The following is a 21,188-nucleotide window of genomic DNA, read 5'->3' on the forward strand; positions in this document are numbered from 1 at the left end:
TCCAGCAACTTGTCCGCAATTCTGCCCTGTCCATATGGAAGATCAGATAGGGGCTTTTACATGACAAAGCCGCCAATTCTGACACACGCCTAGCCGAAGCCAAGGCCAAAAGCATGACCACTTTCCACGTGAGATATTTCAACTCCACGGTCTGAAGTGGCTCAAACCAATGTGATTTTACGAAATCCAACACAACGTTGAGATCCCAAGGTGCCACTGGAGGCACAAAAGGGGGCTGAATATGCAGCACTCCCTTAACAAACGTCTGAACTTCAGGCAGTGAAGCCAGTTCCCTTTGAAAGAAAATAGACAGGGCCGAAATCTGGACTTTAATGGATCCCAATTTTAGGCCCATAGTCACTCCTGACTGTAGGAAGTGCAGAAATCGACCCAGCTGAAATTCTTATGTTGGGGCCTTCATAGCCTCACACCAAGCAACATATTTTCGCCATATGCGGTGATAATGTTTTGCTGTCACATCCTTCCTAGCTTTTATCAGCGTAGGAATGACTTCAACCGGAATGCCCTTTTCCATCAGGATCCGGCGTTCAACCGCCATGCCGTCAAACGCAGCCGCGGTAAGTCTTGGAACAGACAGGGCCCCTGCTGTAGCAGGTCCTGTCGGAGCGGCAGAGGCCAAGGGTCCTCTGAGATAATTTCTTGTAGTTCCGGGTACCAAGTCCTTCTTGGCCAATCCGGAACGATGAGTATAGTTCTTACTCCTCTCTTTCTTATTATCCTCAGTACCCTTGGTATGAGAGGAAGAGGAGGGAACACATAAACCGACTGGTACACCCACGGTGTAACTAGAGCGTCCACAGCTATCGCCTGAGGGTCCCTTGACCTGGCGCAATATCTTTTTAGCTCTATGTTGAGGCGGGACGCCATCATGTCCACCTGTGGCCTTTCCCAACGATTTACAATCAGCTGGAAGACTTCTGGATGAAGTCCCCACTCTCCCGGGTGGAGGTCGTGCCTGCTGAGGAAGTCTGCTTCCCAGTTGTCCACTCCCGGAATGAACACTGCTGACAGTGCTATCACGTGATTTTCCGCCCATCGAAGAATCCTTGTGGCTTCTGCCATCGCCATCCTGCTTCTTGTGCCGCCCTGTCGGTTTACATGGGCGACCGCCGTGATGTTGTCTGACTGAATCAGCACCCGCTGGTTTTGAAGCAGGGGTTTTGCTTGACTTAGGGCATTGTAAATGGCCCTTAGTTCCAGAATATTTATGTGTAGGGAAGCCTCCTGACTCGACCATTGTCCTTGGAAGTTTCTTCCCTGAGTGACTGCCCCCCAACCTCGGAGGCTTGCATCCGTGGTCACCAGGACCCAGTCCTGTATGCCGAATCTGCGGCCCTCGAGAAGATGAGCACTCTGCAGCCACCACAGCAGAGACACCCTGGCCCTCGGGGACAGGGTGATCAGCCGATGCATCTGAAGATGCGATCCGGACCACTTGTCTAACAGATCCCACTGAAAGATCCTTGCATGGAACCTGCCGAAGGGAATCGCTTCGTAAGAAGCTACCATCTTTCCCAGGACTCGCGTGCAGTGATGCACCGACACCTGTTATGGTTTCAGGAGGTCTCTGACCAGAGATGACAACTCCTTGGCCTTCTCCTCCGGGAGAAACACCTTCTTCTGTTCTGTGTCCAGAATCATACCCAAGAACAGCAGACGCGTCGTAGAAACCAGCTGCGACTTTGGGATATTCAGAATCCAGCCGTGCTGTTGTAGCACTTCCTGAGATAGTGCTACTCCGACCAACAACTGCTCCATGGACCTCGCCTTTATAAGGAGATCGTCCAAGTACGGGATAATTATAACTCCCTTCTTTCGAAGGAGTATCATCATTTCGGCCATTACTTTGGTAAATACCCTTGGTGCCGTGGACAGACCAAACGGCAACGTCTGGAATTGGTAATGGCAGTCCTGTACCACAAAACGGAGGTACACCTGGTGAGGTGGGTAAATGGGGACATGTAGGTAAGCATCCTTGATGTCCAGTGATACCATATAATCCCCCTCTTCCAGGCTTGCAATAACCGCCCTGAGCGATTCCATTTTGAACTTGAACTTCCTTATATAAGTGTTCAAGGATTTCAAATTTAGAATGGGTCTCACCGAACCGTCTGGTTTCGGTACCACAAACATTGTGGAATAGTAACCCCGTCCCTGTTGAAGGAGGGGAACTTTGATTATCACCTGCTGGAGGTACAGCTTGTGAATTGCCGCCAGTACTACCTCCCTGTCCTGGGGAGTAGCTGGCAAGGCTGATTTGAGGTAACGGCGAGGGGGAGACGTCTCGAACTCCAGCTTGTATCCCTGAGATACCACTTGTAGAACCCAGAGATCCACCTGTGAGCGAACCCACTGGTTGCTGAAGTTCCGGAGACGGGCCCCCATCGCACCTGGCTCCACCTGTGGAGCCCCAGCGTCATGCGGTGGAAGCAGGGGAGGATTTTTGTTCCTGGGAACTGGCTGTCTGGTGCAGCTTTTTCCCTCTACCCCTGCCTCTGGGCAGAAAGGACGCGCCTCTAACCCGCTTGCCTTTCTGAGGCCGAAAGGACTGTACTTGATAATACGGTGCTTTCTTAGGCTGTGAGGGAACCTGAGGTAAAAAAGTCGACTTCCCAGCTGTTGCTGTGGATACGAGGTCCGAGAGACCGTCCCCAAACAATTCCTCCCCCTTATAAGGCAAAATATCCATGTGCCTTTTAGAATCAGCATCACCTGTCCACTGCCGAGTCCATAATACTCTCCTGGCAGAAATGGACATTGCATTAATTCTAGATGCCAGCCGGCAAATGTCCCTCTTTGCATCCCTCATATATAAGACTACGTCTTTAATATGCTCTATGGTTAGCAATATAGTGTCCCTGTCAAGGGAATCAATGTTATCAGACAGGGAATCGGACCACGCTGCTGCAGCACTACACATCCATGCTGAAGCAATAGCAGGTCTCAGTATAGTACCTGAGTGTGTATACACAGACTTCAGGATAGCCTCCTGCTTTCTATCTGCAGGCTCCTTTAAGGCGGCCGTATCCTGAGAAGGCAGTGCCACCTTTTTTGATAAGCGTGTGAGCGCCTTGTCCACCTTAGGGGATGTTTCCCAGCGTAACCTATCCGTTGGCGGGAAAGGGTACGCCATTTAGTAACCGCTTAGAAATCACTAGTTTCTTATCTGGGGAACCCCACGCTTCTTCACACAATTCATTTAACTCATCAGATGGGGGAAAAGTCACTGGCTGCTTTTTCTCCCCAAACAGAATACCCTTTTTTGTGGTAACCGGGTTAATGTCAGAAATGTGCAACACATTTTTCATTGCCGTAATCATGCATCGGATGGCCCTAGTGGATTGTACATTTGTCTCATCCTCGTCGACACTGGAGTCAGACTCCGTGTCGACATCTGTGTCTGCCATCTGAGGTAGCGGGCGTTTTTGAGCCCCTGATGGCCTCTGAGATGCCTGGGCAGGCGCGGGCTGAGATGCCGGCTGTCCCAAAGCTGCGTCATTGAACCTTTTATGCAAGGAGTTGACACTGTCGGTTAATACCTTCCACATATCCATCCACTCAGGTGTCGGCCCCGCAGGGGGCGACATCACACTTATCCGCACCTGCTCCGCCTCCACGTAAGCGTCCTCATCAAACATGTCGACACAGCCGTACCGACACACCGCACACACACAGGGAATGCTCTGACTGAGGACAGGACCCCACAAAGTCCTTTGGGGAGACAGAGAGAGAGTATGCCAGCACACACCAGAGCGCTATATAACAGAGGGATATACACTATACACAAAGTGAATTTCCCCCCAATAGCTGCTTATATCACAATTTTGCGCCTAAATTTATGTGCCCCCCCTCTCTTTTTTACCCTTTCTGTAGTGTATACTGCAGGGGAGAGCCTGGGGAGCGTCCTTCCAGCGGAGCTGTGAAGAGAAAATGGCGCTGGCTGTGCTGAGGAAGATAGCCCCGCCCCTTCAGCGGCGGGCTTCTCACGCTTTCTTAATGAAAATTATGGCGGGGGATTAGGCACATATACAGTTTAGAACTGTATTATGTGCAGTTTGCCATTAAGGTATACTAATTGCAGCCCAGGGTGCCCCCCCCCCCCCCTGCACCCACCAGTGACCGGAGCGTGTGGTGTGCTGTGGGAGCAATGGCGCACAGCTGCAGTGCTGTGCGCTACCTTATTGAAGACCGGAGTCTTCAGCCGCCGATTTTCTCCGGTATCTTCCGTCTTCTGGCTCTGCAAGGGGGACGGCGGCGCGGCTCCGGGAACGGACGATCGAGGTCGGGCCCTGTGTTCGATCCCTCTGGAGCTAATGGTGTCCAGTAGCCTTAGAAGCACAAGCTAGCTGCAAGCAGGTAGGGTTGCTTCTCTCCCCTAAGTCCCACGTAGCAGTGAGTCTGTTGCCAGCAGATCTCACTGAAAATAAAAAACCTAACAAATACTTTCTTTATAGTGAACTCAGGAGAGCCCACTAAGTGCATCCAGCTCTGGCCGGGCACAGATTCTAACTGAGGTCTGGAGGAGGGGCATAGAGGGAGGAGCCAGTGCACACCAGATGTAGTACCTAATCTTTCTTTAAAGAGTGCCCAGTCTCCTGCGGAGCCCGTCTATTCCCCATGGTCCTTAGGGAGTACCCAGCATCCACTAGGACGTCAGAGAAATACACTTTCCACAGCAGCACCAACACTCGATTAATGTTGTCTTGCAGAGTGAGGTTAACCTGCTGTGGTTCAAGGGGATTATGTGCAAAATGGTTAGTTGTCTCCAAAGCCTCTTAAGTAAACGAGGCAGGCACAGGTTCTGGTTGAACCTTCAAGGGCTATTTTGCACAGACATTATCCAAGGTAAGGGTGCTGTGATACTAACAGCTCCAGCGTGGTCCAGAAGACACTGATACACAGATCTACAGAGGAGGTTAATGGATGCTCCATTCATACTTCTTCAGCGGCCAGATCTACTGTACCGTCTCAGGGTCATGGTTATCACAAACACCCGGATGGACTGTTTTTGACGCTTGAGACTTCTATCCTGAAGGCTAGAGGACTCTTTCAACAAGTAATTCTAAATATGCTCAGAGCAAGGAAAATTCCTTAGTTCTCATTTATCACCAAATATGGCAAGACTATATTCAATAGTGTAGGGATCAAATATTTGACTCTTGGTTTTTCAGAATTTCCAGAATCTTAGCATTCTTTCAAGTATGAATGCATAAAGGTTATGACCGACTTCCTTGAGAGTACAAGTGTCAGCACTGACTGTATGGTTCCAAAAGAAAATTGTTAACCTACAGGATGTGTGCATTTTTTTCCAAGGAATGCGACACATTGAACCTCCTTTTGTTCTTCCTACAGTGCCTTGGGATTTAGATTAGTCCTAAAGGCCCTTTAGGCTGTCCTAATTGAACCACTTGAAAGATTGGATCTTACATGGTTGACAGCTAAAGTTCTTTTTCTACTGACCTTTCTTCAGTTAGAAGAATTTCAGATTTAGGGGCATTGTTATGTCATCCTCCATTTCTGAATTATTTATCCAGATAGAGCAGTTCTTTGAACCAAATCTGGCTATCTTCCTAAGGTGGTTTCTAAATTTCATCTTAACGAAGAAATTGTAGTCTCTGTCTTAAGGGTCGGACATTACTGCGGGAGATGCATCATTGGACGTAGTCCGTGACATGGATCATACCAGTGCCATCAGAAAGACAGATACTCTCTTCATTCTCTATGAATTTCACAAGAGATGATGGCCTGCGGATAAGCAGACACTGGCAAGGTGGCTTCGGATGACGAGTTCAGAAGTATATTCTCAAGCTGATCTCCCTGTTCCGGCTAATGTCCCTGTTCACTCTACTCGTAAGGTAGGTCCATCATGGGCAACACAACGTGGTGCTTCAGCAGAACAGATCTGTAAGGCAGCCACATGGTCTTCTATTAACACATTCAATAGACATTATGCCATGGATAACTTTGCCTCTCAGGATGCTGAATTCGGGTGAAGGATTCTCCTGTCCAATCAGGAGCATCCCCATCCCATTCCCAAATTGCTTTGGGAAATCCCAGTGTTATCCTGTGGATAACCTGTGGACCCTGCCGGAGTGTTATCCTGTGGATAACCTGTGGACCCTCCTAAGTCCACAGGATCCCTGACGCACCTGATTTGAGGATCCTTTTAATCACTAACCTCTTCCTTCTTGTACGGAAGGGTGTGCATGTGTGTTCTTCTTGCCTGATTAGGGCTATCTATGATGCTCCTGCCTTGAGCATTGGGAATACAACTGATTTGCCTGAGCCAGGAGGCAGGGATATATGGATGGGCCCGTTGCATGCTGGGAGGCCGAAAAGCTTTGACCAACTGGTGCAAATCCGCTGTCGCTTAATCATATCCCAATGTTATCCTGTGGATCCTGTGGACTTAGGAGAAATATCGTTATCAACGGTAAGTTCTTACCATAACGTATATTTACCCTGCACAGAAACAAAATAACCCACTCAAATCTAACTCTCTCTGCGAATGTTATATCTGCCCCTCTTGCAGTGCAACATGGATTTGCCCATTAGAGAGAGATTTTACATTTGCCATCTATGCTGAATTAGGCCCATTGTCTACTACAGACTAGCACTTAAAATGAATGCCTGCTTGTTATGGGCTACATTACTTTTCTTTTCTTATGTACAATTGCCTATACATTTGTTTAAAAAAAATGCCACATTACATATTTTAATTTGCTGAAGACTGTGCCAAAAAAGTTATTTTACTGGCCCTTGATGATAAATTCCTGCACAGGAACAGAAAACACAATATACTTACTAAACTTTTCCTTTTTTATGGATAATTTTTTTCCCGCATCTAAAGGTCACGTTCCGGCCTTCTGAAACCAAACGAACTTTGGTTCTGGGTGGTATTGGTGTGGGCATCCGTGTTGGAAATGGAAAGTCTGTAGTGTACAACATTAAATATTTGTTAGACATATGTAATCCACAAGGCAGCCTAGTGTGTGCAGTAAAATGAGCGATGTTGCTTTCCCATAATTATCTATGGCGTGCGCAGCCCCCACACATCGCACATTACTGACTTGCCCATATACAGTTTTATTGAAAACATAAAATGAAATGTGGCCCAGAGTGAACAATAAACACCTGAGTGTCAGTGAGCGATCAGGCGTAGCAAAATGTATTAGTTGTGCCACATACATGTACATCCATGGACAGCAGTAGGCTTAATCCAGAAGCCATTGTTTTTTGGGGGTTTTCTCTACATTTAAGGTTCCACAATAAAAGACCATTTCTAGTTCAATTGGTAATCCTGAGCATACACTATACAATTATCTGGCTGATCCGTCTAATACCGTCAGAATGTCCAACCGATGCAATATTTTGAAGTTGAAGTCGGCCACAACTGGCAGTGTATGCCCTGCCCTGGCATATGTCTGACTAGAGGTGTATCTAGGGTAGGGCAAGTGGGGCACGTGCCCTGGGCGCCTTGGCAGGCCCAGGAGAGGGGGGCGCCGACGGCGGCCAGGGCATCATGCCCCACTCGCCCCCGTCAAGCCGAAATGTGAGGGGAGGAGAGAGCACCGTCTTTCCCTCCCCTCACTGCCGCTGAAAGCCCTAGCAGCTGTGTCCGGTCTCCGGCGGCGTTAGCCAATCAGAGCTTGCGGACCGGCTCCTGATTGGCTGCCGGTCCGCGAGCTCTGATTGGCTAGCGAACCTGGAGCGGTGAGGGGAAGGAGAGGCGCTGCGCTGCGCTCTCCTCCCCTCACATATCATCAACAAGCGGTGAGTGACCGGGGGGACGACGACACAGTGGGGCATGTATCTGGCACTAAATGGGGCATGTAACTGGCACTGAGTGGGGCATGTAACTGGCACTGAGTGGGGCATGTAACTGGCACTGAGTGGGGCATGTAACTGGCACTGAGTGGGGCATGTAACTGGCACTGAGTGGGGCATGTAACTGGCACTGAGTGGGGCATGTATCTGGCACAGTGGGGCATGTATCTGGCACTGAGTGGGGCATGTAACTGGCACTGTGGGGCAATGTAACTGGCACTGTGGGGCATGTATCTGGCACTGTGGGGCATGTATCTGGCACTGTGGGGCAATGTAACTGGCACTGTGGGGCATTGTATCTGGCACTGTGGGGCATTTTATCTGGCACTATGGGGCAATGTAACTGGCACTGTGGGGCATTGTATCTGGCACTGTGGGGCATTGTATCTGGCACTGTGGGGCAATGTAACTGGCACTGTGGGGCAATGTAACTGGCACTGTGGGGCAATGTAACTGGCACTGTGGGGCAATGTAACTGGCACTGTGGGGCAATGTATCTGGCACTGTGGGGCAATGTACCTGGCACTGTGGGGCAATGTAACTGGCACTGTGGGCCATTTTCAGTGGCCACACCCCTTCTGGTGCGTGGCCACGCCCATTTTTAGCCGCACGTGCCTTTGGCACGCGCACATGCTTCTTTTGCTGTTTTTTTTTTTTTTTGGGGGGGGGGGGGGGGCATTTTCCATCTTGGCCTGGGCTCCGAAAACCCTAGCTACGCCTCTGTGTCTGACAGACATTTCCCCTGTTCCTTTACAGCGGGGGAAAGGGAATGTCTCCTCGGGAGGAACCCAGATATCCTGTGGCCATAGTATGCCCATGATATCTGAGGGGTGTGATGCTGTCAGATAAAATGTCTGTTGGTCTAACCGTGTATGCCCAGCCAGCTATACAAGCAATGCAGAAAGGATAGGTTGGTGGAGTACTGTACATTGTGGCAAGTTAGGTTGGTGACTATCTTATTATATATACCCTGGTATTTCCATCAATATGGCTTTTTAGCCTTTGAAAACATTTGCCCATTGTGACAAACCATGAAATAGTGAAATAAATGAATAGTATTAAGACAGATACCATAGCAGAAGTCACAGCTGTATGGGCAGTACTTCTTCATAGGTATCCTCCGGGAGTCGCAGTACCCTTTGTATGCCCAGGTGGCGCACATTAAGTATCTGTCTCTGCATCCTGCAAAAACAAAACATCATTAAATATAGTAATATCTAGCCACCAGGTAATCTATCAGCATCTGTGTGCGATATTCTGCCAGTTGGTGCCTGACTTCGAGTCACTGAGAAGATTAATCAACAGGACGACTTCTTTGTACAGTAATTCATCATCAATTCAGGATAAGTATAAACATATATCACACCCTCCACATCCAAGTATTGCAGCACCATTTTCCACACTACTTCAAATTTATTCCACAAGTTCAAATAGGATCTTCTTGGGATAGATCCACTAGTGTTTGTGAAAGGGCTGCTTTTATACTGTTTGAAGCGCCCAGATTATCCTACCTTTCCACTGTTATATATCTGCCAGCTGGCCTTCATTTCATCTGGCTTGGTCCAACCACAAAGAGGTATATTTGTTAAAGTATGGCTTTATAGAAGTAGAGATGTTGCAACCAATCAGATTCTACTTATCATTTATCTAGCACTTTCTAGAAGATAATATCTAGAATTTGATTGGTTGCGATGGGCAACATCTCTATTTCTATTAACCCGCACTTTATTAACCCCTAAATGTCTGGATCTAGAATGAAGTACTTATAACAGACTACTGTATGAGTTATCCAAAAAATGTAGAAAGTCATGACAAAGTTTCAGTAGGGCATATGCTATACACTGGAGAGCTGATTCCTCATATAGGGGTCTATTCATCATCACTTAAATTTCACAATTTCTGCACTCCCCAGGGGATGTAGAAATTGTGACATTCATCAAACTCTGAAAAAGCTTTTTTTTTCCCCAGAGTTTGATCGTGAAACTATTTGCCATCCTGAGATGGTGAACAGCCCTCGAATGGCAGCTTGTGAAGAGGGGGGGGGCGTCTGCAGTGTGAGCTCTGCAGCCAACCAGTCCCCGGTAACAAAAATGCCAACGGCGGGAAGGTGCGGAGGGGCGCTGCAGCACTTACCATGCAGCAGCCTGACAGCCCACGTAACAAGGAAGCCGACGGCAGAGGAGAGTGCTGCTGCAGTGACCATGCAGCAGCCGTCCAACCCCTGGTAACAAAGGTGCCGGCGGCGGGGAGGTGCGGAAAGGGCGCTGCTGCAGTGACCATGCAACAGCCGGCCAGCCCCCAATAACAAAGGTGCCGCGGGAGGAGGGCAGGGGGACCTGCTGCCCTGACCATGCAGCAGTCGGCCATCCCCGGTAATTAGATGGTAGCATCTAGTTTCCCTTCGTGGAGAGGACCTTTCCCATAACCGCCTGGGTCCATGTCACAAACTATTTGGAATAGTAACCTGTGGTGAGTGAAGCGGAGCCCAAAGCATGGCGAACGTCCAATGCTGCATAGAAAAAAAACAAAATCTCACACGAAGGGAGAAAGGAGAAAACATTTAGGTGCTGTAAGGGCGGAAGTTCTCTCCTGCCCTCTCGTTATGTCACTTCCAGGTCCTGATCACAAAGGTAACATAGACACAACCGTAATTAGATGCCTGCAGTAGGGGGTGATACGGGGGTCAGCTGCTACACTGACCATGCAGCAGCCGGCCAGCCCCCCTTTACAAAGGTGCCGGGGGGGAGGGCACTGCTGCACTGACCATGCAGCAGCCGGCGATCCTCGGTAATTAGGTGCCAGCGGCGAGGAAGTGCGGGGGGCCTGCTGCACTCACCATGCAGCAGTCGGCCATCCCTGGTAATTAGATGCCGGCAGCAGGGGAGGAACGGGGGGGGGGGGGGGCGCTACTGTACTGACTATGCAGCAGCCAGCCATCGCTGGTAATTAGGTGCCAGTGGGGTAGGGGGGTTTGCGTGGGCCACTGCTTCTGATTAGTAGTGAATATTAGTTTTTTTATATATATATATATATATATATATATATATATATATATAGTAAAGAGCGCCCACTAGTGTCTAGTGAAATTAAATTCAATAAAAACACCCTGGGAGTTGGGTATACACAGTGATAAGATAAGTAAAAACTTAGCTTAAAACAATCTTCAGGCTGACGACTCTTAAAAGCAGGACATGTAAAAAAAAGAGATAAAGACAACATAGTGTGTACTGTTTTGAAGCTGCTTCTGCACAGGCTCAGAAGTTAGGAACCCTGCTGGTCCCAATAAACATTTGGAGAGCCAAGATAGATAAAAACAGTAACAATTTAATAGGCACAGTCCTGCCACAAATGCAGGTATCTAATGTACAAGATTAAAAAGTATGAACAGCTTATCTGTCCGCTTATGGGAAGTCCAAGGGTGAGTAGCGAGTCCCTGTCCCAACACGTTTCATCCTATAATGAGTACTTCATCAAGGGGATGTTCAGTGTGGGCCAAACAGGATACTTATGGTGTTGGTAAAGGGTCACATGTGGACTGATGGAAATTACATCACTTCCCACAAGGCAGCAAGAGCAGAGAGCAGCCACTGCTTGTGATGTTAGTGTATTAGAATGCTTAATATTTGTAGACACTCCCTTACTAATCTGTGTAAGCCTGAATCTTCAGTCATGGTCCCTAGGACCACGGGTATGCAGGGAAGTGGGTGGTCCAGTGTGCAGTGTGTCTGGAGTTGGTGATGGAATAAACAGCACATCAGTGAACTCACATGTCTGTGTCCTTATGACTGGATTTACAAACATATGAACAAAACATGGTGTCAGAAGAAGTTTAACTTTGACTGCTAGTGCTCTCAGAGTGTGAAAGAATCCTACAGCAGTCTGTCAGGCTGTGATACTCAGTGTCTGCAAATCCTGCCGTGTGCTCCTCTCTTCAAATAGTGAGCAACCATGGATAAACTAGCTCCTCCAACCGGCATGCTGATGTCTGGTAACTTGTCTGAAAACTGGAAAAGATTTAAGCAAAGGTTTAATATATATCTTGCTGCATGTGGAGCTGATACAGATGCCGACAAAACGAAAGCATCCACTTTCCTCCATGTGATAGGAGAAGATGTGCTGGACATTTATAATAGTTTTCAGTTTGCTGAGGGGCAGAATATGGTGCTATCTTCTATAATGCAAAAGTTTGAAGATTACTTTGTGCCAAGGAAAAATGTGACATATGAAAGATATAAGTTTTTCACATGTGATCAGAAGTCTGTAGATGGATTTGATAAGTATGTTACAGAGCTGCAATCACTCAGTAAAACCTGAGAGTTTGGTGATTTAAAGGATTCACTGATTAGAGATCGTATTGTCTGTGGAATACCTGATAATGGACTCAGAGAGAGATTGCTGAGAGCAAGACCTAACACTAGACAAGGCAGTGACTATATGTAGATCTGCAGAAATAACTAGATTTCAAGCCAAAAAGTTACACAAGGTAGTTGATTCTGCTGTCCATGTAGTGCACAAAACAGAGCAAAGCAAACCTCCATTCTCAAGAATGAAGCAGTCTAAGTCACAGTCTAATAAGGAAATGTGTAGTAGATGTGGAAATGCTCACAATCCTAAAATGTGCCCTGCTTATGGTAAAACCTGCATGAAATGTGGTAGACTTAATCACTTTGCCAAATGCTGTAAAATGAAAAGTGAAACCAAAGTGCATGCTATTAAACAAACAGAGGAATTCTTTGTGGATTGCATTGAACTTTGCAGTGCAGATAAGAAAGAATGGATTGTCCCTTTAACTGTGAATGAGATTGTCATTCCCTTTAAGCTTGACACTGGCACACATGTGAATTTAATATCGTTTCAAGACTATAAGACTTTTAGAGTAAAACCTAAAATCCATCCAGCCAAAGTGAAAGTTACAGGGTACACTGGGGAGGAAATTCCTGTGAAAGGTACATGCTTAGTGACACTGAAATATAAGGGACAACAGTTTAAAACATCTCTAGTGATTATGGATAAAAATGTGCAACCGATTCTAGGATTAAGTTCCTGTGAGAAACTAAGCTTGCTAAAGAAAGTTTTTATGGTGACATCACAAGTAGAAGATGACTGCAAATCGATGTTTACAGAATACAGAGACTTGTTTGAAGGTCTAGGTTGTTTGCCTGGAGAGCATAAAATAAATATAAACACGCAAGTTTCTTCAGTGATACACCCCTGTAGAAAAGTGTTGTTTGCGCTGAGAGAAAAACTGAAACAAGAGTTAAATCGCATGGAAGCCTTGGGTGTGATACAGAAAGTTGATGAGCCTACTGAATGCGTAAGCTCCTTAGTAATTGTTGAAAAGAAAAATGGACAACTCAGAATATGTCTAGACCCCAGAGATTTAAACAAAGCTATTAAACGAGAACATTTCAAACTACCAACCAGAGATGAAATCATGTCGCAATTTGCGGGAGCAAAATGGTTCAGTAAATTGGACGCATCATCAGGATTCTGGCAAATGAAGCTAGATGAGGCCAGCTCAAACCTTTGTACATTTAATACACAAGATGGTAGATACCGATTTCTTTGCCTACCATATGGAATATTGTCTGCTCCAGAAGTATATCACAAAAAGATACACATGATTTTTGAACATATTCCAGGTGTTGAAACAATGATGGATGACATTATTGTCTGGGGATCTACAAAGGAAGAACATGATTCTAGATTGAGACAAGTAATGGAACTTGTCAAGAAAGTGAATCTAAAGCTATACAAGGACAAATGTGAATTTGGCGTGAATACACTTATCTTTATGGGCGACGTGGTCTCGGATCAAGGTGTAAAACCAGACCCAAGGAAAATATCAGCCATAGTGAACATGGAACGTCCTAACAATAAAGACGACGTCAGAAGATTCCTAGGAATGATTACTTACTTAGGAAAGTTTATTTCTCAACTCTCTGAACGAACAGCCTCTCTTAGATGGTTGTTGGACAAAGATAACGAGTGGATGTGGTCACATGAACAAGAAGAAAGTTAGCAAAACTTGAAACAGATCATTACAGAGCAACCAGTGCTAAAATTCTTTGATCCTGCGAAAAGGATAAGAATTTTAGCAGATGCTTTCGCAATTTGGCCTAGGCTCAGTGCTGTTACAAGAACATGAGGATACATGGCAACCAGTAATCTATGCATCAAGAGCACTGACAAGTGCTGAAACAAGGTATGCTCAGATAGAAAAATAACTTCTAGCGATCACATATGCATGTGAGCTATTTCATCAGTTTGTGTATGGTCAAACATTTACAGTGGAAACTGACTACAAGCCATTGATAGCTATCATGACTAAATCATTACATGACTGTCCCATGAGAATTCAACGAATGCTTATCAGACTACAGAAATATGATGTACACTTGCTGTACTGTCCCGGCAAATACATGTACATTGCTGATACACTTTCTCGTGCTGTGGACAAAAGTGAAGGTTCCAAAAGTCTGATGGATGAAGAGATAGAAGCCTATGTTAATTTGATCGTAGCTTCTCTACCAGTGTCTCTTGCAAGACAAGAACAGATTAGGAAAGAAACTGAGACAGATGACACAATGAAAGTGTTGAAAGATAGCATTCTGAAAGGTTGGCCAGCAGAAAAACATGCGTGCCCGCTGTCTATCCATGATTATTGGATGAACCGCAGTGACCTTACAGTTGTCGATGGTATTATTTACAAAGGCAATAGGTTTGTCATACCTGCACGACTAAGAAAAACTATGCTGTGCAAGATACATGAAGGCCACTTAGGAGAAGAAAAATGTAAGCGGAGAGCGCGTAAAGTTATGTATTGGCCAAGAATGAGCCGAGACATAGCACAGACTACAGCCACATGTGAATTATGTCTTACGTATAGACCGAAACAAGTCGAGCCACTGAGTCCTCATGCAGTGCCAGAGAGACCGTACCAGAAAGTTGGCGCAGATTTGTTTGATTGTAATGGGAAAACGTACATTGTCGTGACTGATTATTACTCTAACTACCCTGAGGTGAAGACACTACATACAACTACTAGTATAGCCGTAATCAATTGCATGAAGTCAATCTTTGCAAGGCATGGTGTTCCTATGGAGGTGTTCACTGACAATGGTCCTCAGTTTTCCAGTGCTGCATTTAGACAATTTGCTGATGCGTGGGAATTTGTCCATACTACATCAAGTCCCCACTATCCACGCTCAAATGGGTGGAAGTTCAGTAAAAACTGTAAAGAGTCTCATGAAAAAAGCTCAGGAAGGTAAAGAAGATTTCTACAAAAGTCTTTTAATCTACCGCAGTACACCTTTACAGAATGGACTATCTCCTGCACAAATGCTGATGGGAAGGAGGATTAGAGCAAATCTCCCGATACATGATGAACTGCTTAATACACATAACTCAGCATTGGTCAGACTGAGTAAGGAACGTCAACAGGCGAAACAGAAACTATTCCATGACAGACGAACAAAAAGCTTATCTGATCTAAAATCGGGTGACCAAGTCCGTCTCAGAGATCACGAGAAAGGTACTGTATATAAAAGAGTCCATGTTATCTATTGTTCAAATTTATATTCTTTTGAATACTTACAATCAGGACATGGCGAAGCTGAAGAATAGGGATGATGTGGCTATATCATAAATGAAGTATTAGGCCACCCTTGATCAGTCAGAACAAAAAGGTGCCAAGGGCTGTAGGGGGTAACTGTGCCCCCAAAATGGGACAAAAAGGAGGTATGTTATTTGGTGGTTAAATAGGATGTTCCCCTACAGTCACTAGTCATACTAGCCAATTGGGACAAAGAGCAGGATGAATCCCGTTTGTAACACTTTTCCCCAATCATCTATGCTCCATCGGGTACTGACCTGAAGATCTTGTGCAGTCCTCATAGGCAGGGGCGCAGCCAGTACTATGTGGGCCCTATAGCAACATCTTGAAGGAGCCCTTGTCCCAATGTTTCTAGAACTAATGTATATAGCACAGGTAACTGTGATAGGGAAGATGGGGCCCTCTCAGCTTTGGGCCCCATAACAGCAGCACTCATTGCCTTGCTCATAGGGATCATTAATCCCTTTCAAAGTTCCATTTCATCTAAAAATAAGATTTTACTCACCGGTAAATCTATTTCTCGTAGTCCGTAGTGGATGCTGGGGACCATGGGGAATAGACGGGCTCCGCAAGAGACAGGGCACTCTAAGAAAGAATTAGGACTACTGGTGTGCCCTGGCTCCTCCCTCTATGTCCCTCCTCCAGACCTCAGTTAAGGAAACTGTGCCCGGAAGAGCTGACAGTACAAGGAAAGGATTTTGGAATCCAGGGTAAGACTACTTGTATTTGGGTGCAGAAAGGTATTGTGCAAGCACAAGTAGCACCAAGATCTTGTACTATACGTACAGAGCGTGGAACGGAAGTAAGAAATGGGGTGGATTTAAGATCTCAACCTAACCATAATGAAGACAACATGACTGAAGAATACCCTTCATCTGACATGTATGATGATCCTGATAATGATGAACCAACCACGATTCTAGAAAGGTCCAACATGGTCAATGAAACACAGACTGTGTATGAAAGACCCAAAAGGGAAATACGCAGACCTGAGAGACTCATTGAAACGTGTTAGATGATGTTCTTAATATGACGTTGTTAATTGTTGCATTGAAGCGTATAGGGCTTATCTTTAAAGAAAAGAGGATGTGATGTTAGTGTATTAGAATGATTAATATTTGTAGACACTCCCTTACTAATCTGTGTAAGCCTGAATCTTCAGTGATGGTACCTAGGACTAGGGGGATGCTGGGAAGTGGGTGATCCAGTGTGCAGTGTGTCTGGAGTTGGTGATGGAATAAACAGCACAGCAGTGAACTCACATGTCTCTGTGTCCTTATGACTGGATTTACAAACATATGAACAAAACACTGCTGTGTCTGGCATCAGATCCACAAACAGGAAGTGATGTCATTTCCATCAGTCCACATGTGACCCTTTACCAACACCATAAGTATCCTTTTTGGCCCACACTGAACATCCCCTTGATGAAGTACTCATTTTAGGATGAAACGTGTTGGGACAGGGACTCGCTACTCACCCTTGGACTTCCCATAAGCGGACAGATAAGCTGTTCATACTTTTTAATCTTGTACATTAGATACCTGCATTTGTGGCAGGACTGTGCCTATTAAATTGTTACTGTTTTTATCTATCTTGGCTCTCCAAATGTTTATTGGGACCAGCAGGGTTCCTAACTTCTGAGCCTGTGCAGAAGCAGCTTCAAAACAGTACACACTATGTTGCTTTTATCTCTTTTTTACATGTCCTGCTTTTAAGAGTCGGCAGCCTGAAGATTGTTTTAAGCTAAGTTTTTACTTATCTTATCACTACGTATACCCAACTCCCAGGGTGTTTTTATTGAATTTAATACTACTAGACACTAGTAGGCGCTCTTTACTCTATTTTTTTAATCTATCTACTCACATACTGTGCAAGAGCTGCCACTCATTCTTTAGGAGTAGCATCCTTATGCATAATGCCCCCCCAGTAGGAGTAGCATCCTTATGCATAATGCCCCCCCCAGTAGTAGTAGCGTCCTTATATGTAATGCCCCCCCAGTAGTAGTAGCGTCCTTATGCATAATGCCCCCCCAGTAGGAGTAGCATCCTTATGCATAATGCCCCCCCCAGTAGTAGTAGCATCCTTATACATAATGCCCCCCAGTAGTAGTAGCATCCTTATACATAATGCCCCCCCAGTAGTAGTAGCGTCCTTATACGTAGTGCACCCCCAGTAGTAGAAGCGTCCTTATACGTAATTCCCCCTAGTAGTAGTATCGTCCTTATACATAATGCCCCCCCCAGTAGTAGTAGCGTCCTTATATGTAATGCACCCCAGTAGTAGTAGCATCCTTATACATAATGCCCCCCCAGTAGTAGTAGCGTCCTTATACGTAGTGCACCCCCAGTAGTAGAAGCGTCCTTATACGTAATTCCCCCTAGTAGTAGTAGCGTACTTATACGTAATGCCCCCTCCAGTTGTAGTAGCGTCCTTATACGTAGTGCACCCCCAGTAGTAGAAGCGTCCTTATACGTAATTCCCCCTAGTAGTAGTAGCGTACTTATACGTAATGCCCCCTCCAGTTGTAGTAGCGTCCTTATACGTAGTGCACCCCCAGTAGTAGAAGCGTCCTTATACGTAATTCCCCCTAGTAGTAGTAGCGTACTTATACGTAATGCCCCCTCCAGTTGTAGTAGCGTCCTTATACATAGTGCACCCCCAGTAGTAGAAGCGTCCATATGCATAATTCCGCCCTAGTAGTAGTAGCGTCCTTATACGTAATGCCCCCCCCCCAGTTGTAGTAGCGTCCTTATACGTAGTGCACCCCCAGTAGTAGAAGCGTCCTTATACGTAATGCGCCCCCAGTAGTAGTACCGTCCTTATACATAATGCCCCCCCCAGTAGTAGTATTGTTATACGTAATGCCCCCCCAGTAATAGTAGCGTCCTATACATAATGCCCCCAAGTAGTAGTATCGTCCTTATACATAATGACCCCCCAGTAGTAGCGTCTATACACGCAATGGCCCCCATTAGTAGCGTCGTTACACGTAATGCCCCCCCTGTAGTAGTAGCGTCCTTAAAGCACACATAAATGCACACACACACACACACACACTTCCCTCTCACACTTTACTTACCTAAGCCAGTCTCCCTACACTACAGCAGCCTGGTCCGTGTAGCTCCGCCCCTTTCTGTACCGTTTAGCCCCGCCCTTCTGTCCGCTTAGCTCCGCCCCCTTATGTACCGTGCACAGCGCTGTCCTGTCACACAGGTGAGGGGAGGGAGGAGGCTATTCACGCTGCAGGCGCCGCTGCCAGTGCCTGTCATACAGTGACAGGCACAGCAGCAGCAGCAGGGGGCACAGGACGGCGCAGCAGGGAAGGAATGCAGAGCAGGGGGAGCGCCTCTCCGTCCCAGCGCCTCCCTGCACTGCATCCCTTCGCTGAGCGGGTAGCGCCGGGCCTGGGTGCAGCTTAACATTTGCTAAATAATCTTTTTTTTTTTTGTAATTGTTGAGAAGTTAATTTTTCAAGTGAGAAATTTTAAAAATTGCGTTTAGAATTGTGTTTAGAATTTTGAAACCAGACTCAAAAGAGCAAAACTGTAGTTGTCTCCTTTGCAACAACAATAACAGTCCAGAAGCAGATGTATGTATGTATGTATGTATGTAATAGTGTATATGACTGCAATGAGCTCAATTTTAAGGATGAGTGTTCAAGTCTCATCAGACGGCGCCACAACACAATGTGCAGCGCTCGCCAGTCGTCGCCTTCACAAAAAGCGCAGTGCTTACACCGCTAGTCACAGCCCAGCTATACTATAAGGTTTAGTCATGTTGTTAAAAGAGAAAAGTGGAAATCATTTAGTCAGTTTGAGCTAGCAGTGCCTTATTCATGTCATATCCAGGCACACTGGTCAAGGGCTCTATTCATGAAGCAATGAAAATAGTGGAGAAGTGAACCAGGGGAAAAGTTGCACATGGCAACCAATCAGCTGCTATGTATAATTTTATAGAAAGCTTTTGATAAATCTTACTTAAGAGCTGATTGGTTGCCATGGGCAACTTCTCCACTGGCTCACATCTCCACACTTTCCACTGCTTTATAACTAGACCTCTCAGTCTTTTTAAAGGAGACACACAAAAATATAGTTAGTACTCACCATATAGACTGTAGATTCCCCACATATCATCTTGGGAGATTGTCTTCTTCCCAGTGAGTGTGGCATTAATGTGCATCAGGGCATTGCCGTTTAGAGAATGCATCAGCCCCAGGGCATGTCCGATTTCATGGGCTGCTACATGCACAAGGTCTGTGAGCCAAACCCCTATATAGACAGAATTCAATTGATACAAATCACCAGAGTATAAACTATATTATCTGCTTTATCATTAAATAAAACACTGCCACAACTTGCATAAACAATGGATAACTTCAACCTCCCAACTGTCCCGATTTTCACCGGACAGTCCCGTATTTCTGGGACTGTCCCACCCGCGGGCCGCAGTGTCCCGTGGTGGTGGTGGGGGCAGTTGGGAGGCTCATGCACTCGCTGCTCTGCTTAGCTCTATTCACAGTGTCTATTCACTGTAGTCAGAGGAAGAAGGGGCATGCCAGCAGCTCACAGAACCACTTGCCAGCTCGTCACCATCCTAGTAAGCCTCAGGTTACACAGGATGGCCGGACTGTTAATGCTGCTGGGGCCAATAAATCTGCATCCCGATCTCGCCATTCCCAAAAAATGGGCCTGTCAATCAGGCTGTGACTCAGGGGTCACTTCATACAGTGAGGGGGGTTCAACAACTCCTTTCCTGCCAAATTTATCTTTCCATGATCAGACCAGTGTCCGACTAGGGCATAATGGGCCCGCTGGAGGAATGTAACGGTGACGGCTCATGTTTAGGGGTGTGGCCAGTCTCCAGATGGTGTGTGGAGACTGGCCACAAATGCACTTGTACCACAGTGGGTCAGTCCAACCCTGGATCAGACCAATTTTTACTGTTTACAGAATGTGAAGGATCCATGAGCCTGTCCAAATAAAATCATTTTGTATTGGTAGCATATAATAGATTAATAAATATCATTAATAGGGAGCATGGTGGCATAGTAGTTAGCATTGAGGTATGTGTGGTATTTGTATGTTCTCCCCATGTTTGTGTTGATCTTCTCCGTGTGCTCCGGTATCCTACCACACTCCAACAGGGTCTTTAGAAAGGAGGGCAGGTACTAATTACCGAGGCCCAAGCTTGTTGGAGGGGTCAGCACAGATCAGCTGCTAAAGGGGAGATCCATCCACTTTTCTGGGGGCGCAGGGAACTATTAGAAAAATCAGGAGAGTAGGTAAATATGCTGTGTATGCTAGTTTCATATCTTAGCGTCTCCATCTCTAAAAATGACTTAAACCTGTATTAAAACATGTAGGCCGTAGCCTGCCATTCTCCCACATGTTGAATACAATGCGCATTAAGGAGAGAAGTGTACTGTAGGGGGTCATTACCCATATTCACATCCAATGGAGCGGATTCCGAGCTGGTAGTAAAGCAACAAAAATGCAAGTAACTTTGCACCAGGACAAACCATTGTGAAATGCATGGAGTGCAAATAGAATTATTTTTTGTATGCCGGGTAAGTATTGGCGGCTTTTGCATGTGGCCCACAAATACTGGGCAGCTTTATTTTTCCACTGCTATTTAGATTTGCGTTTGGACACATCCAACCCAAATCTACATCTCTCTGCACATGTTACATCTGCCCCATCTGCAGTGCAGTATGGTTTTGCCC

General features: G+C 46.1%; 1 protein-coding gene across 1 annotated transcript in view; it reads right to left on the reverse strand.

The window, feature by feature from the left end:
• Positions 1–21,188, reverse strand: part of MMP23B (matrix metallopeptidase 23B) — a 139,785-nt gene that overhangs the window by 46,957 nt on the left and 71,640 nt on the right. The window contains exons 5-7 of the mRNA XM_063943001.1: positions 19,570–19,734; positions 8,920–9,030; positions 6,827–6,953 (exon numbers count right to left, since the gene is read on the reverse strand). Coding sequence (XP_063799071.1) covers positions 6,827–6,953; positions 8,920–9,030; positions 19,570–19,734 — 403 coding nt within the window. The remainder of the gene's footprint in view (positions 1–6,826; positions 6,954–8,919; positions 9,031–19,569; positions 19,735–21,188) is intronic.

Source organism: Pseudophryne corroboree, chromosome 10 (genome assembly GCF_028390025.1).
Source record: "Pseudophryne corroboree isolate aPseCor3 chromosome 10, aPseCor3.hap2, whole genome shotgun sequence".
NCBI lineage: Eukaryota > Metazoa > Chordata > Amphibia > Anura > Myobatrachidae > Pseudophryne > Pseudophryne corroboree.